The sequence below is a fragment of the Borostomias antarcticus genome, assembly GCF_949987555.1.
Source record: "Borostomias antarcticus genome assembly, chromosome: 6".
In the NCBI taxonomy this organism is placed as follows: domain Eukaryota; kingdom Metazoa; phylum Chordata; class Actinopteri; order Stomiiformes; family Stomiidae; genus Borostomias; species Borostomias antarcticus.
The window spans coordinates 18,392,582-18,410,762 of NC_140239.1; the positions used below are offsets into that span (position 1 = coordinate 18,392,582).

An 18,181-nucleotide genomic window follows, 5' to 3' on the forward strand; every position below is an offset into this window, starting at 1 on the left:
CAAAATCCATACTTTATGGCTCATTTCAAATGACAGAGGTCAGAAGCGAGTGACACTATTGTGTTCGACAGAGGTGTTGGGCGGGTGCTCGTAAGAAAGTTTGTGTTGGTGGAAAATGAATCGTATCTTGTGTCATGTTTATTTATACAGTACATCAACCAACATCTTGGGCCTATACCAACATCTTGGAGAAACAATTTTGTTGTAAAAGTGATCAACAGGCCTATTTTATGATAGACTTTGGTTAGGCTTCAGTGCTCTTTCAAGTTAAGCCAAATAGCCCCTCTATACTACACACCAACAGCCCTGAGGTTTGGAAGCCTGTTGAAGGAATTCCAGGAACCAAAAGCTGCATCTCTTTATTGGTCAAACAGCTACTGCTATCACATTCAGTTGAGACATTCCTCTTGGGTAAGCTGAATTCTCTTCCAAAGAACACAAAAATAGGATATGTTGGAACTCTGAATGCATGGGTCCATTCTTACAATTGCTTATTATTTTCATTTATTAGGGGTCCTACGCAGTAGCGTAGAGAGAGATCCTGTCACATCTGTTAGAATTTTTTCTTTTTTTATAAATATGGGTACATTTAGCACAATTTTTCGGCCTAGTGGACTCTACAGTAGGTGAGACCAGCTGAGAAAACCGAGATTACCACTCACCTCCTTAAGGTAACCAGAAGCAACACTCCACCAGACCAGATTAAAGTCACCCAACACAATCATCTCAGAATTTGAATACAAGGATACTACATCAGTGATTCTGTCAATAGCACCGACCTCAGCCATGGGAGGCCTATAGACTCAAACACAAATGAGTTGCTAGGCCCCAGCATGATCAACAAGGCAGACTTCTGATTCTGACTCTGAATTCAACCTTCAGTACAAGCAGTTCAAAACACTTTTGAATAGTAATGGCATTCACGGCAGATACAGACAAGATTGTACATAAATAGCAACCCCACCATTAAGTATAATAATGAGAACAAGTTGTTTCATTAAAATTGTACGATTTGTGGCGTGACAAAGTTGGCACTTTATGCTAAGTACTGCAGTGCCCATTCAAAATGTGCACAGAGTGCCTTTTGGCTGCTCGGTGGTATATAACATTGTGCCCATGGTAAATGTGTGACACAATGACATAAATGCAGATGATGCTGTCATACCATGAATCCAATGAGAACCAGCCACAAACCTTAGCTGGTCATTAGATGTATGGCAGAGAGAGGGAGAGAGAGGGAGTGAGAGAAAGGGAGAGAGAGGGGGTCAGTCAGTCTTAAGGGGGCGCAACCGTAGACAAATTTAAGATTACTGAGACAGGTAGCCTACCAGATGGTCTGTGATTGATTGCTATGATGTGGTTGACCATGCCACCAGCTGTTTAAGATCACTGGTATGTTTAAAGAAGCGGCATGGAGTCTGTCTCATCTCTGGTAGACACCTGAGTGATGTCTGTGGTTATAAGCAGTGTGCGATTTGCCAGGCGGGATGGAGATTATTTCCATGTCTCTTTGGCTTTAGATTTCTCCCTCTCTGATCATTAACTTTTATCGGGGGGGGGGGGGGGGGCTGTTTTATCCACCATTCTGATCTTTTGTAAAAGACTTACGTTCATTCTGGGGGCGACTGTAGCTCAGGAGGTATAGCTGGCCATCCAATGATCGCAGGATCGGTGGTTTGAATCCTATCCACATGTCAAAGTGTCCTTGGGCAAGACACTGAACCCCAAATTGCTCCCAACAAGCAGGCTAGCACCTTGCATGGCAGCTGCCGCCATTGGTGTGTGAATGGGTGAATGAGAGGCCTTCATTGTAAAGCGCATTGGATAAAAGACCTATAGCCTACAAGTGCAGTCCATTTACCATGTATCATTCTAGCACTGAATTGAATACATCAATTTTTCAAAATCACCCACAGATGGCACAATTGCTTCAAAATAGAACATGCTGAAAGCGCAGTCATGCATCCGTCACGCATTCACCTACTCCAGGCAGAATCCTTTGCGTGAATGCCTGTTCTCACTCAGTGCAGCTTATTCGGTTGCAACCCGAGCACTCCCGAGTGCTTTATCCACAGATACACAGTATACCCATACCCAGTATACTAAAGTAGTCCCCAGTCTGTTCTCTACTAACCCATCACTATCTACTATACAGTCATGGATTCATAGTTAATCAGTAACTACTCATTAACTAATCATTGGTTCCTCAATAGCTACTATAGTGGTCCCCGTTCTGTTCTCTAGTTCCTCACTAACTACTATAGTAGTCCCCATCAGTAACTACTACAGTAGTCCCCATCAGTAACTACTATAGTAGTCCCCATCATTAACTACTATAGTAGTCCCCATCAGTAACTACTACAGTAGTCCCCATCAGTAACTACTACAGTAGTCCCCATCAGTAACTACTGTAGTAGTCCCCATAATTAACTACTATAGTAGTCCCCATCAGTAACTACTACAGTAGTCCCCATCAGTAACTACTACAGTAGTCCCCATCAGTAACTACTATAGTAGTCCCCATCAGTAACTACTATAGTAGTCCCCATCAGTAACTACTATAGTAGTCCCCATCAGTAACTACTACAGTAGTCCCCATCAGTAACTACTATAGTAGTCCCCATCAGTAACTACTATAGTAGTCCCCATCAGTAACTACTATAGTAGTCCCCATCAGTAACTACTACAGTAGTCCCCATCAGTAACTACTATAGTAGTCCCCATCAGTAACTACTACAGTAGTCCCCATCAGTAACTACTATAGTAGTCCCCATCAGTAACTACTATAGTAGTCCCCATCATTAACTACTATAGTAGTCCCCATCAGTAACTACTATAGTAGTCCCATCAGTAACTACTTGTTAACTAATCTCAGAGTTAATCAGTACATTGGTTCCTCATTAATTCAGTAACTACTCATTTTTTGTGTACCTTATTGTAAAGTGTTACCGGAAAAACAGTCAATTTCAGAATATCTTCTGTTAAATTAGGCCTATAGTGACGGGTAGTTCCGACCTCGCAATCTGAAGGGAGTCAGAATCTGATACAGTAATGATCAGTAGGAAGTGTCAATCAGTGGAAATCAAATTCAGATGAAGGAGAGGGAGGCAATAGAAAAGGCCATATGGTGCACTCTGGAGGAAGAGTAACGCAAAATAATAAGCCACTGAAAAGTGTAGGTCCTATGCGCACAGCCGACACATCATTTTTATGTCCTAAAAATATATGTTCAAACGTCCCCCCCTCTATTTTTTTCTCACAAATCTCACCCTGGCTATTAGTGTTTAGAGTTGACAACTAAATTAGAGGTTCAGTTGATAAAAGGCAGGTTTGATGTCTGAGGTTAAGCACTTCACTCACAGGCACCGACGTGTTACAGCATAGCCTTCTGGCAGGTGCTCTTGCTGTCCAGGTGCTTCCTGAAGAACTCCTGGACACCGCTGGTCCACAGGTCCTGCTGTGCATCGGAGTGAGCTTTCCGCCCCCCCGAACACCACCACCTTTCCCACTGCGTTGTGGAAGCCAGACAGGCAAAGGGGCATGAAGGGCACCTCCAGGAAATGTCCTGCTTTCGGGTACCTCAGTCTGGTTGCAGCCTGCTCTGTGAAGAAGCTGCTGTTCCAGATCCTGTCGTCCTCGGGCACGGCTAAGAGGAACCGGCAGCTGGAGCGTTCCATGTGGATCATGTTCCACCAGTTCTTCTCCTCTGCCGAGGTGTCCGGTACGCCGTCACGGCCGTTTAAAAGGCCAGACAGTGTGATGGTAATGTTCTTTAACACAGGCATTATGGCAGGGATGATGATGTCTTTGTAGTGCAATGGGATCATGATGTTTGCATTGCTGACATTGATCCATGCTGTTGCTGAGATCCCAGGGAGATATGATGCCATAGACAGTGCACATTCTGAGCTCTTGGAGTTAATGGTGAATAGTAAATGGACTGCACTTATATACCACTTTTATCCCAAGCGCTTTACAGTGAAGGCCTCTCATTCACCCATTCACACACACATACACACACCAATGGCGGCTACCATGCAACATGGAGACAGAGTTTGAGGTTTGTGGTGACATGCACCCACCAGGCACTAGGTGGGAGCATTTACACAGCTTAGAAAATAAGATAAGACTTGGGGGGGAAATTCTGTGTTTCAGCATTGAAAATTACAGAAAGATGGAAAGAAGAGAAACACTAGATACAGAACAAAAATAAGACAGTAGATGGGGAGGGTAGCAGCATAATAAAGGGATATCAGGGACTATATACATCCATGTGTACAGTAACTGTGCAGTATATGATATACATGTACCTGCATACATTCAGTCTGTATAAATATATACAAGTATATAAGTCAGGTATATCCATCAAATACAGTGCATCCAGAAATTGATTAATTATACTGCACTTATATAGCTCTTTTATCCAAAGCGCTTTACAAATGCCTCTCATTCACACAAACATTCACACACCAATGGCGGCAGCTGCCATGCAAGGTGCTAGCCTACTCATTGGGAGCAATTTGGGGTTCAGTGTTTTGCCCAAGGACACTTCTACATGTGGACAAGAGCAGCCAGGATTCGAACTGCAGGCCCTATGATCATTGGATGATCCGCTCTACCACTGAGCCATAGTGGCTATGGAACTGAAATTAAACACTCAAATATCACATGTGCATATGTATTCACACCCTTTACTCAATACTTTGTTGAAACACCTTTGGCAGGAATTACAGCCTCAAGTCTTCTTGAGTATGATGCTACAAGCTTGGCACACCCATTCTTAGGCAGTTTCTCCCATTCTTCTTTGCTGATCCTCTCAAGCTCCATCAGGTTGGATGGGAAGCATCGGACGGTGCACTGCTCTTTTCAGATCTCTCCAGAGATGTTCAATCAGGTTCAAGTCTGGACTCTGACTGGGCCACTCAAGGACATTCACAGACTTGTCCCAAAGCCACTCCTTTGTTATCTTGGCTGTGTGCTTATGGTTGTTGTCCTGTTGGTAGGTGAACCTTCGCCCCAGTCTGAGGTCCAGTGTGCTCAAGAACAGGTTTTCATAAAATATTTCTCTGTACATTGCTGCATTTATCTTTGCCTCAATCCTGACTAGTCTTCCAGTTCCTGCCACTGAAAAAAATCCTCATAGAATGATGCTGCCACCACCATGCTTCACTGTAGGGATGGTATTAGCCCGGTGATGATACCACCATGCTTCACTGTAGGGATGGTATTAGCCCGGTGATGATACCACCATGCTTCACTGTAGGGATGGTATTAGCCCGGTGATGATACCACCATGCTTCACTGTAGGGATGGTATTAGCCCCGTGATGATACAACCATGCTTCACTGTAGGGATGGTATTGGCCTGGTGATGATACCTCCATGCTTCACTGTAGGGATGGTATTGGCTTGGTGATTATACCTCCATGCTTCACTGTAGGGATGGTATTGGCCCGGTGATGATACCTCCATGCTTCACTGTAGGGATGGTATTGGCCTGGTGATGATACCTCCATGCTTCACTGTAGGGATGGTATTGGCCTGGTGATGATACCTTCATGCTTCACTGTAGGGATGGTATTGGCCCGGTGATGATACCACCATGCTTCACTGTAGGGATGGTATTGGCCCGGTGATGATACCTTCATGCTTCACTGTAGGGATGGTATTGGCCTGGTGATGATACCTCCATGCTTCACTGTAGGGATGGTATTGGCCTGGTGATGATACCTCCATGCTTCACTGTAGGGATGGTATTATCCAGGTGATGAGTGTTGCCTGGTTTCCTCCATACATGACGCTTGGCATTCAGGCCAAAGAGTTCAATCTTGGTTTCATCAGACCAGAGAATCTTGTTTCTCATGGTCTGAGAGACCTTTAGGTGCTTTTTGGCAAATTCCAAGCAGACTGTCATGTTCCTTTTATTGAGGAGTGGCTTCTGTCTGAATGTCACTTTATTTACTGCAACGGATGTGGGCAAATTACAAGGCGAAATGTTATATCCGCCACTGATCCCGCCCCCCTATCTGTGCTTGTCATCGAATCATCCATGGTGCGCCATGTAGTGGTCCCGAAAGCCCGGACCTGCTGTTTCCCAGGAGCTAAGGTCTTGGACATCAGGACTGTTGTCCCATCACTCCTCGCGGATTATCCCCTGGCCTCATCCATCATCATCCATGTCGGAACAAATTACATCAAGCTCTAGCAGTCTGAGTGGCTGAAGGAGGATTTCAAGGCCCTGATCTCCACTGCTCAGGCATCAGGAAAGACCTGCATCATCTCTGGCCCGTTCTCCTCTCCCCGGTATGGTGATGCCAAATATAGTAGGATCCGTCAGCTCCACATCTGGCTGAAAGGCTACTGCTGCCAGTTGAAGCTTCCCTTCATAGATAATTTCACCACCTTCTTGAACCGCTCGGACCTCTTCGCCAGGGACGGCCTTCATCCTAGCAGGTCAGGTGCCCGTCTGCTCAGTATGAATATGGACCTAACGCTGAGATCATCCAGCGTCTGATGTGGGGTAAGCCCGACCCGTCTCAACCACCCTACTGCCAAACATAAACCTCCTGTACCCACGGTTTGGGCTACACCAGCTCCATCTCACCAGCGCTCCATCACCATAGACCTGGATTCCCTGCCCCTCACTGAGACCTGGCATAGCGACGTTTATATTTCTATAAACGAATTTTGCCCACCTGAATATGCCATTCAGCGAATCATCTCCCACCGCACCCCTATTACCATAAGGAAACAGTCAGGTGAATCTAATATGAAAAACCTGATATCCGTTCCAGTGAATATACCATCCAGGCCTACTAGTCAGGCAAGCCAGCCCTTTTCTCCGGAAGCTATTTCAATGGCGATCCTGAATGTCAGGTCCCTACCAAGCAAAACTTTTCTCATTAATGATCTTATATGTGAACGTAAATTAGACTGTATGTTCCTAACTGAAACCTGGCTAAATATAAATGGACCAGCAGCCCTCATCGAAGCCTCTCCTCCTAACTACAGCTTTTTTCAATCTATCAGAAGTGGGAAAAAACGTGGAGGAACAGCCACCATAGCTACAGATGCCCTCAGCTGCAGGACCATCTCCTTTGATGATTTTACCTCTTTTGAATACCACGCAATTGTCTTAAAATGCAAGCCCCCAATTCTGGCAGTAACCGTGTATAGGCCTCCCAAACAATGCCCTGCCTTCTCTACAGAATTTTCAGAACTCCTGTCCATCATCCATACAAATTATGATAAGATTATCATCATTGGAGATTTCAACATACACGTGGACACTGAGGCGGACTCGAAAGCCAGGGACTTTATCAACCTCCTAAACTCCATGGATTTTACCCAACATATCACTGAGCCAACCCACAACCGCGGCCACACCCTTGATCTAGTGATTACTAAGGGCCTAACTATCACTGTCTCCTCTATTAGTGACCTCGCTCTCTCCGACCATTTCTGTATCTTCTTCACTGCATTGGTTCCTAAAGTCAAAAGTTGTACTGGGCGCTTTATCAAGAAACGTTATCTTACCTCCACAGTAGCCGATAGTTTTAGAGAAATAATGACCACAAACAATTTATCAACTCCAGAACTGGGGCCGTTAGGAACTATTGAAGACTTAGCAACCACCTTTAACACCAGAGTAAGGGCAGCCTTGGATTCTGTAGCACCTATTAAACTGAAAAGGATCACAGCCAATCATAAAGCTCCATGGCGAAATGAGGAAACAAATCAACTAAAGAGAACCTGCAGAAGATCTGAGCGTATATGGCGAAAAACCAAGCTACAGGTCCACCATGATATTCTCAAAGAATATCTCTCTGCCTTTAATAAAGCAATAAGAAATGCAAGGAAAGACCACTTCTCAAAATTGATATATGTCAACCGAAATAATTCAAGAGTGCTCTTCTCAACAATTGATAGCCTAATAAACTCTGCCATAAAAACACCTGATAACCTGCTCTCTACCTCCAAATGTGAGGAATTTGCAGCTTACTTCAGAGATAAGATTATGAATATTAGGAGGAATATCACCCAGGAAAGACCATGCATTCCGTTCACAGATCCTCTCCCTCCATGTAATGGACATATGAGCTTGTTTATACTGATGGACACAGAAATGTTGAGAAAAGTAGTATCCAAACTCAAATCCTGCACATGCCTGCTGGATCCCAACCCCACCGATTTTTTCAAAACTATTTTTGACTCTGTATCCTATGACATTTTATCCATTGTTAATGACTCCCTATCTACAGGTGTCTCCCCACCAATACTTAAAACTGCTTTGGTGAGACCCGTGCTGAAGAAAAACAATTTAGACACTTCAGTTCTTAGCAATTTTAGACCAATCTCCAACCTTCCCTTTTTGAGTAAATTTCTGGAAAAGATTGTTTTCAAACAGATTAATGATTTCCTAGCTACAAGTTGTACCCTTGACCTTTTCCAGTCCGGCTTTCGCGCCCACCATAGCACAGAGACGGCATTAGTCAAAGTTGTAAATTACCTCAGAATTAATGCTGACTCCAAAGAGCTTTCTGTTCTCGTCCTCCTGGACCTGAGTGCAGCCTTTGATACTATAGATCATGCAATCCTCATCGAAAGACTGGAGAAGTGGGTGGCCTCTCTGGTCTAGTCCTTAATTGGCTTAGGACCTATCTAACCGGTCGTGATTTCTTCGTTACCCTCGATGACCATAGCTCAGGAAAGATCCCTATGACCTGTGGGGTGGCCCAAGGATCGATCCTAGGACCTCTACTCTTCAGCCTGTACATGCTGCCCCTTGGCAGTGTCATCAGGAGGCACAACATTAGCTACCATAGCTACGCAGATGATACCCAACTCTATATTTCTGTAACACCCAGTAACTACAGCTTGGTTGACTGCCTTGTCAAGTGTATTACGGATATAAATGTATGGATGTCACATAATTTGCTCCAACTAAACCAGGACAAAACAGAAGTACTGATCATTGGAGAAAAAGCTGAAAGAGAGAAACTATCAGCATACTTAAAAACTCTGGAAATTGACACCAATTGCCAGGCTAAAAACCTAGGTGTCATACTTGACTCAGATCTTAATTTCGAAAACCACATCAAGAATATTACAAAGACATCTTTTTACCACCTAAGGAACATTGCCAAGGTGCAACCCTTTCTCTCTCAGGCTGACACCGAAAGATTAATGCATGCTTTCATCACAAGCAGGCTGGACTACTGTAATGCTCTACTATCAGGCCTACCAAAGAAAGCAATCTCTAAGCTACAAATGATACAGAATGCTGCTGCACGAGTCCTCAATAAGACTAGACGAAGGGCACACATCACACCAGCCTTAAAATCACTACACTGGTTACCTGTCAACTCTAGAAAAGACTTTAAAATACTATTACTAGTCTATAAATCTCTCCACAGTCACTCACCAGAATATATTTCAGACATGCTTGTTAGGTACATGCCCAACAGACCACTCAGATCCTCAGGTACTGAACTTTTAACAGTTCCAAAAGCCAGGACCAAGAAACACGGAGAGGCAGCTTTTAGTTTCTATGCCCCCAACCTCTGGAACACCCTGCGGGAGTGCCTAAGAAGGGCCAAAAAAATGGAGGTCTTCAAGCGAGATCTCAAGACTTACCATTTCGGCCTAGCCTACAATCACTAGCCAGGACCTTGAGACACAGAAAGGCAGCCTCAAACCTACCTGTGAATCCTCTGTATACATTGGTATTTATCCTGCTATGCACTGTATGTATATCAAGTAGTGTACAGAAGCTGGTTACCCTGAAACAGGCTTGTTCTGTTCTGACAGGTGTGTTGCTTTAATGGCTCAGTGTGCTACTAACCGTTTTCTGCCTCCCCTAGTGCCTCTCTCTCTCTCTCCTACCTTCTAACCAGGTCCAGTGGATGCCCCACTGTCGCCCGCAGACCACCCTGAGTCCGATAGATACCCTCGTGTCAGCTGTGGATGTCGTAGTATTTAGTACACACACACACGTACACACAGACACACATCAGTCCACATCCGGCTTAGGCCTGGACCTGATGCTCTTAGCCTTTCTTGCTCTGAAAATTTAATTTAATGTAATTTATTTATTGCTCTATAAATGTTCTTAGCCATTAGACAATATTCCAGGAGCTTGCTCCAGGTTGCCTGTTTTAAATATCTGTGTGGTTTTTATGGCTCTGTGTGCTACTAACCCTGTTCTGCCTCCCCTCTCCCTAGTGCCTCTCTCTCTCCTATCCTCTAACCAGGTCCAGTGGATGCCCCACTGTCACCAGCAGACCTCCCGGAGTCCGATAGATACCCCCATGTCTGCTGTGGATGTCGTAGCATTTAGTTAACACACACACACACGTACACAGAGACATACACCAGCCCACTTCCGGCTTTAGGCCTGGGCCATAGCAAACACACACCAGTATTTGCCATGTCTCTCCTATGATGCTTTTTTAGCCTCTCTTACTCTGAAATGTAATTTAATGTAATGTATTGCTTTATAAATGTTCTTAGCCGGTAGAAAAACATACTCCAGGAGCTTGCTCGATCGCCTTGTTGAGAGGGGTCAGGGAAGAATTTTCACAGCTCACTTATCTGGCCCCCGGGTGATTACTGTTTTTTTGCTTCCCTCTGGAATATGTAGAGGTGGGTCGTATGCCCACCTCCCTTGTTCTCTGTAAAGCGCATTGTAAAGCGCATAATCCTGAAGCAAGTTCTCAGGAATGATCATTTTGTGTACTTAAAGGTATGGTAGGTGATTTTTCTGCCCAATCATTTCACCGTGCCCAGTTAGGATAGGATGGCCTACCTGCTTGTCAATCCACTTACATACTATATCTACAGGGAGGCCTGAAAGGAGGGGAGAGGACTTTTTCGTCTAGATTTTCTAAATCAAACGTCCTGTTCCTGGTTTCTCCATGATCGCCTACCCTGCCTTTAATACCTCCAGGAGATGTTTCTCACCCAGGGTGATGATGAAGGCGGTCCACTGCCGAACGCTGGCCAGGAACTCGCCCCTCTCCACCGCCAGGTACCGCGTACTGACTGTCTGAGACCGCAAACGGTTGAACAGTGCGACCCGCGACCCAGAGGAAATACACACTGCAAAAAGACACACAATATACATAACACACATACACACAAATGTTAATTTGCTACAACATAACCAACATATTTCATGTACAAGTACTTTAGGCGCAAGGGGTGTGTGTGTCGTCTTTTCAAATCATTCCACCTCCGTTTGCAGTCCGTATTTCCGTGTTTACACAGACCTACGGCACTGACTGCTTGGGAAATTAAACCCCAAATATGATTTTTTGCTGCAGACGTGATATTTTTTGCGGACAGATGTGAGACATGTTTTTGAACCTCATCCGTGAGGACTTCAAGTTCGCGGTCTGAAAATCGTACCTTTCTTTTTCTGTCTGCCATCGTCCAATGATATGCATACGAGTTGTATGCACTGTATTTATAGTCATTTCCTATATCAGCAGCAAATTGCACTCAGCCGCAAACACCGAATGGGGGTCTTTGCGCTGGGATATTATTAGCACAATGTCTTTAGTGAATAGGTTTTTACAACGGAGCACATAGCTGGAGCAACTGACGCGCAATGTAATGGTGCAATTAACTGCCGCAATTCCGCTTTAGTGAATTCGCCCCTCTGTGTACTAAGATGGTGTTAACAAGGGTATCCAAGCTGAGAATCACCACACTGTCTCACTCATCCAACTGCTCGTCTCTCTCGTCATCTGACTTCCAAAATTCAAAGTCATGTTCTGGATCATCCTGGGCTGAGTTTCCCAGAGGCATCGTAGCGCTACGATGAACGTCGTAGCTTACGATGAACGTAGCGCTACGATGCCTCTGGGAAACTCAGCCCTGGAGTGTTTGCTTACTGCAGGTCTGTAACCTGCACATGCCTACGCATGTTAGTCCATTTGACAGGTATGTGCAGCCTGGCAGTTTGCATGAACACACACACCTGCATGTAAGCGGCAGCTCTCTGGCGGCAAGCGATCGAAAAATAGGGCGACCAAAGGCACCAAGTGACTTCTTCAAGAGCGTCTTTGTCAAGAAAGACTGTGTCAAGCAAAGCCTTAGTAGTTATAGATTTGGGCTGTGGTACTGGCCTGCTTATTTCCTCAAATGGAAATACTCTCTTTTGTCTGTTCCAGTTTTACCCGCCCTCTTTCGAATTTCATGCTGTCACTGTCACTTATCCAATCAAGCTCACCATTAATGTCCTGTATCACCCACCAGGCCCCCTTGGTGAGTTCTTGGAGGAAGTTAACACATCAGTCTCGCACTTCCCTGATGATGGCTCTGCACTCATCCTTCTCGGTGACGAGTGAGAAACTGGAACCTCTTCTTTCTTTCCTCTCCTCCTTTGACCTTCACCTCTCCTCTTCTCCTACCTACCAGGCGGGTAACCAGCTGGATCTTATGTTCACTAGACACTAGACTAACCTCTGTCACTCCCCTCCATCTCTCTGACCACTATATCATGTGCTACTCCCTCTCTCTTCCCCTGTACTTCATCCCCCTACCCACATGGTTGCTACTTGTAGCCACCTCCGCTTGCTCTCCCGCTGACCTTTCCTCTTCTGTTATATCTGCCACCCCTGCCCCTGAAACCTTCTCTCTCCTACCCCTGATACTGCTACTGATCTTCTCCTCTCTACTCTTTCCTCTTCTCTGGGCAATCTCTGTCCACTCAACTCCAGGCCAGCACAGCCAACAGCACCTGCTCCTTGGCTGTCGGACTCAGAGGACCTTAATTTCTTATCACTTCTTTCCACTTTCTCCCCCTCCCTATTCCCTTCTAAAGCTGCTTTCTTTCTTCCACTCTAACCTCTGCTTGCAATCCTAAAAAAAACTCTTTGAAACCTTCTCTTCACTACTCCAAACCTCACCCCTTACTTCTACTTCCTCCCTTCTCCCTGATGATTTCACCAACTTCTTTGACAAAAAAGTTAACAATAACCGATCCTCTTTCCCTCCTCCCCTGGTCAACGCTGAACGCATCAACCACACCTCTCCACCCTCCCTTTCTCTTCCCTCTCCCTACCTTCCTCCCCTCTCCCCTAACAAGGTCCTCAACCTTGTTACATCTAGCTGCCTCACCACATGCTCCCTAGACCCTGTCCCCTCCTCTCTCCTTCAGTCTATTGCGCCCAAACTCCTTCCTTTCCTAACCCACCTCATCAACACATCTCTCGTATCAGGGTGCTTCTGCTGTCAAGACTGCCAGGGTCACCCCCTCCTGAAGAAGGGGAAGCTGTAGCTCAGGAGGTAGAGTGGGTCATCCAATGATTTTAGGGTCAGCAGTCCATTTACCATTTACCAAGAAACCATCACTTGATGGCGTCACAGGATCTGCACTCTATCTGTTTGCATCCTACTTGACAGATCACTCCTGCCAGGTGACATGGAGAGGGTTAATGTCGGAACCACGTAGTCGGAGTATGGGTCAGTCCTGAGACCCTCTATACATCTCTGGGTTCTGTCATTCGCTCGCATGGCTGCTCCTACAACTGTTATTCCGATGACACCCAGCTGGTCCTGTCATCACCCCCCTGACACACAAGTGGAGGCACATATTACTGCATGCTTAGCTGATATCTTGAGTGGATGGTGACACACCACCTGAAGCTCAACCTGAACAAGCCAAGCTGCAGTTCCTCCAGGGGAAGTGCTGCCCGCACCATGACCTGACTGTGACCATTGACGACACAGTGGTGACACCAATTCGGACTGCAAGAAATCTGGATGTGAGGCTGGATGACCAATCTTCGTTCTCGGCACATATCACATCCGTTACATGCTCTTGCAGATTCCTGCTCTACAACATCATGAGGATTCACCTTTTCCTCGCTGATGAAACGACACAGGTGCTCATCCAGGCCCTGGTCATCTCCCACCTGGACTACAGCAGCTCTCTCCTTGCTGGGGCCCCAGCAGCCAGTAAACCTCTGGAACTTGTGCAGAAAGCTGCAACTGGTGTTCAACCACCCGAAGTTCTCCCACACAACTTCTCTTCTCCATTCTATACACTGGCTCCCTGTAGCAGTTCACATCTAGTTTAAAACTCTGGTACTAGCCTACATAGCAATGAAAAGAACATCTTCCTCCTACCTCCAGGCCATGGTCAAGCCCTACCCCCCCCCCCCCCCCCCCAATCACTACAATCTGCTACTTCAGGGTGATTGGTTGCCCCGTCAGACCGAGGCCCCTGCGGTCGATCGGCATGGTCACAGCTCTTTTCTGTCCTGGTGGTGGAATGAACTGCCCACTGACGTCAGGACAGCAGAGTCGCTGCCAATCTTTCGCCACAGGCTCAAAACTCACCTGATCAAGAAGTACTAACCGGATCCTTCCTCTTAAAGTCGCACTGAAATGAAAAAAGCATTCTGTCCCATTTTGGTTCACATAATTGGTCATAATGTTCACCTATTCAACGATGTATGCCAAAAAAAAATCAACATTTTACTTTTGTTGTAATCTTATATCAAAGTATATCATTTCTTACTTCCTGGAAAACGGAAGGTCACGTGCAATGACGACAACAGGTACCTTAGATTTTAGGCCAATAGTCTCACGACATTCACCTGTCAATCAACGCCATCCTTCTATCGAATCTGTCTAAAGTTCTTAAAACCCGTCCACTTGTCAAATTCCTCTAAACGCATGTCCCAACCTCATAGCTTGTTTGCGTCGGAAATACGTCAAACTATGGAAGTTAGATGATCTCAAATGTCAGTTTCTGTGCGACTTTAAGCACCTATTGTATTACTATTTTGCTATGCATGAAGAGACAGTCTCTATGGTGGCAGCTGGCTGGACTCAAACTCTCCCCTTTTGTTGCAGAAGAGCTGGTCAAAAAGACTGACATGCAGGTTACATACCTGCAGTAAACAAACACTGCAGGATGATCCAGAACCTGACTTTAAACTTGCAGAGCCAGATGACGAGAGAGACGAGCAGTTTGATGAGTGACACAGTGTGGTGATTCTGGACTTGGTTAACCTTGTTAGCACCATCTAAGTTGTATAGTGGATTAAATATCGTTGACTAAATATATGCGAATGTCAATGTGATTTATAATGTTGTTTATAGTATTCAAGTAGTTCCTTACCTCACTGTGGTATTCCTTATTATCCTGTATTTTTATTGTGTATTTAAACAAATGTATAAACACCAGTTTGTGACCTAATTGGCTTTGGTCTAGTTCGTTTTTAAGTAATAATGTCCTTCTAATTTAAAGGTGCTCAGTTCGATTTCTCTTTTCTTTTTTTGGCCACTAGATGGGGCAGTGGTGCAGCATATCAGATATAAACAAGTGGGCGTTTTCACTCCATATAGGCCTATGGATATATATGAATATACTATATATTGCCAAAAGTATTCGCTCATCTGCCTTTACACGCATATGAACTTAAGTGACATCCCATGCTTAATCCATAGGGTTTAATATGACGTCGGCCCACCCTTTTCAGCTATAACAGCTTCAACTCTTCTGGGAAGGCTTTCCACAAGGTTTAGGAATGTGTTTATGGGAATTGTTGACCATTCTTCCAGAAGCGCATTTGTGAGGTCAGACACTGATGTTGGATGAGAAGGCCTGTCTCTACTCTAATTCATCCCAAAGGTGTTCGATCGAGTTGAGGTCAGGACTCTGTGCAGGCCAGTCAAGTTCTTCCACACCAAACTTGCTCATCCATGTCTTTATGGACCTTGCTTTGTGCACTGTTGCGCAGTCATGTTGGAACAGGAAGGGGCCATCCCCAAACTGTTCCCACAAAGTTGGGAGCATGGAATTGTCCAGAATCACTTGGTATGCTGAAGCATTAATTTCACTGGAACTAAGGGGCCAAGCCCAGCTCCTGAAAAACAACCCCACACCATAATCCCCCCTCCATCAAACTTCACACTTGGCACAATGCAGTCAGACAAGTCCTGGCAACCGCCAAACCCAGACTCATCCATCAGATTGCCAGATGGAGAAGCGTGATTTGTCACTCCAGAGAATGCGTCTCCACTGCTCTAGAGTCCAGTGGCGGCGTGCTTTACACCACTGCATCCGACGCTTAGCATTGCACTTGGTGATGTATGGCTTGGATGCAGCTGCTCGGCCATGGAAACCCATTCCATGAAGCTTTCTACGCACTGTTCTTGAGCTAATCTGAAGGCCATATGAAGTTTGGAGGTCTGTAGCGATTGACTGCAGAAAGTTGGCGACCTCTGTGCACTATGCGCCTCAGCATCCGCTGACCCCACTCTGTCATTATTTGGATGTGTGAGTGAATACTTTTGGCAATATAGTGTATATATGTATAATACAGAAATACATGGTAGCTAGGGATGAGACGGTATACTGTAAAACCGTGAACCATGGTATAAAATGTCCACGGTATTAGAACCGTGACATTCCCTGTGTTTACGGTATTACGTTTACGGTATTACACAATAATGCGCTGCTATAACTTCACATTTCAAGTTGCTTGCAACAGTTAATTTTGTAATTTAATATAATTAATATAATACAATTATTAATAAACTGAGTTTAATTACAATAGTGTGTATTTTCTATCATGTGTGCACTGTAGTTCCTTCAAAGTAAAATACTTGTTTTTTTTATGTGTGTTGGGGAGGTGAAATGCTGTATACCGTGAAATACCGTAAACCGTACCGTGTAACTAGATGCCGTACCGTAATGCAAAAATCCATACCGTCTCATCCCTAATGGTAACTAACATTTTAGGGGTACTAGGGCTGGCTAACGTTGCATATGGACCTGCATTTAGCTACTTACGCGTCGAGGAGAAGAAAGGCGAGCTCCGAGTCGCTTTTGATGCCCAAAGTAGCTCCAACCTCTCTCCAGATAGTAAAAGCCAGCCCAATATTGATTTGTGTACGTGATCTTCTTTTGTCTGACTCTTTTTTAGCCGAAGACCGTGGTGTCTTTGCTCCCGGACTATAACTTCTCTCAGCCATGTTCAGCTAACGTTAGCTATATAGGCCTATTCCCAACGGCCATGTCTCAAACATCCATCAAGATGACGCTGCCCCTCTCTTATATATGGTGCTGTTCAGGGGGTGGGGCTCAGCGCCGGGTCGGCTTCGCTCATAATAAAAATAAATTCTGCATTTGCTCCACAGGCACTACACCGTTGGTTATATTTTCTGTACAGATAGTTATGACTCCCCTGGACCTATTTATTGCATATATTGGATTCTTTCTTTTTTTTTTTACAAAAAGTGCAGTAAATCCAACAGAGCACCTTTAAAGCTCACAATCACCTCTCACAATGAAATAGTATGGGTATATTATACATTTCCTGAATCTTTAGAGTCCTGTGAGTATTCCAGTTTTTTATGTTTTGTGTCCATGGTGTTCCTAGATGCCCCAGTGCTAAAAGAAAGTATATAGTTTAGGCAAACATTGTGGGAAAATGTGTGATATTGATGGTTTGAAGAGCTCAAGTGACCTCAATATTTATCAGAAAGATTCACAACTGGGCTTGCTAAGAACTAAAAGACCTAAAAAGCTAAGAGGGTCTCCTTTAAAATGATACCAAACACATAATAAAACATTGAACAATGTCTGACCATGACCCTATAATAGCATAGGCACTAGCGTTTAAAGGACTCATGGAATTATGTGGGCAGTGACTGTTATAACGTTTGAAACATTGGATAGATTTTCGTACGATAAGGGAGCATAAAGAAGCCTAGCCCTCACGCACTTATCTGGGACGCTTCTGTGAGTCCCTAGGATGGACATTGGGACCAAAGAGTATAGAATGCCAAGAAGGGACACTCCTATTCATTCTGCTATGGAACCAATACAGATGCTGAGCTGGGCCACCGCCATTTTGGACTGGTTAGTTAATTGCGCAACCTGTGCTGAATTGTTAGCTCTCAGTGTCATGCACTCACTTTTTCATGTTGACACTTGCGTTTACTAAATAATAAATCCCACTATTACAATCTCTCTCCTCAGGAAACTAAGGAGCTTCAACGCCAACACACCCTGACCATGGTCTACAGGTCACTCACTAGGGCTTTTCACACTGTACTTAGCCCAGTGATAAACACATTCCTAGAACCTTGTTAACCCCAGGCTAAGAAAGCTTTCACCATCCTGGAACATTCTAAACTGGGCTAACCCCGACTTTAGC

At 44.9% G+C, this 18,181-nt stretch overlaps 1 protein-coding gene across 1 annotated transcript in view; it reads right to left on the reverse strand.

Annotated features, from left to right (window-relative positions):
- Positions 1-3,373: 3,373 nt before the first annotated feature.
- Positions 3,374-18,181, reverse strand: part of LOC311310528 (acyl-coenzyme A thioesterase 6-like) — a gene marked incomplete at both ends in the record, with an annotated part of 30,110 nt that continues 15,302 nt past the window's right edge. Inside the window, 3 exon segments of the mRNA XM_084440037.1 lie at positions 3,374-3,482; positions 3,484-3,911; positions 10,942-11,099. Of these exon segments, the coding sequence (XP_084296163.1) occupies positions 3,374-3,482; positions 3,484-3,911; positions 10,942-11,099 (695 nt within the window).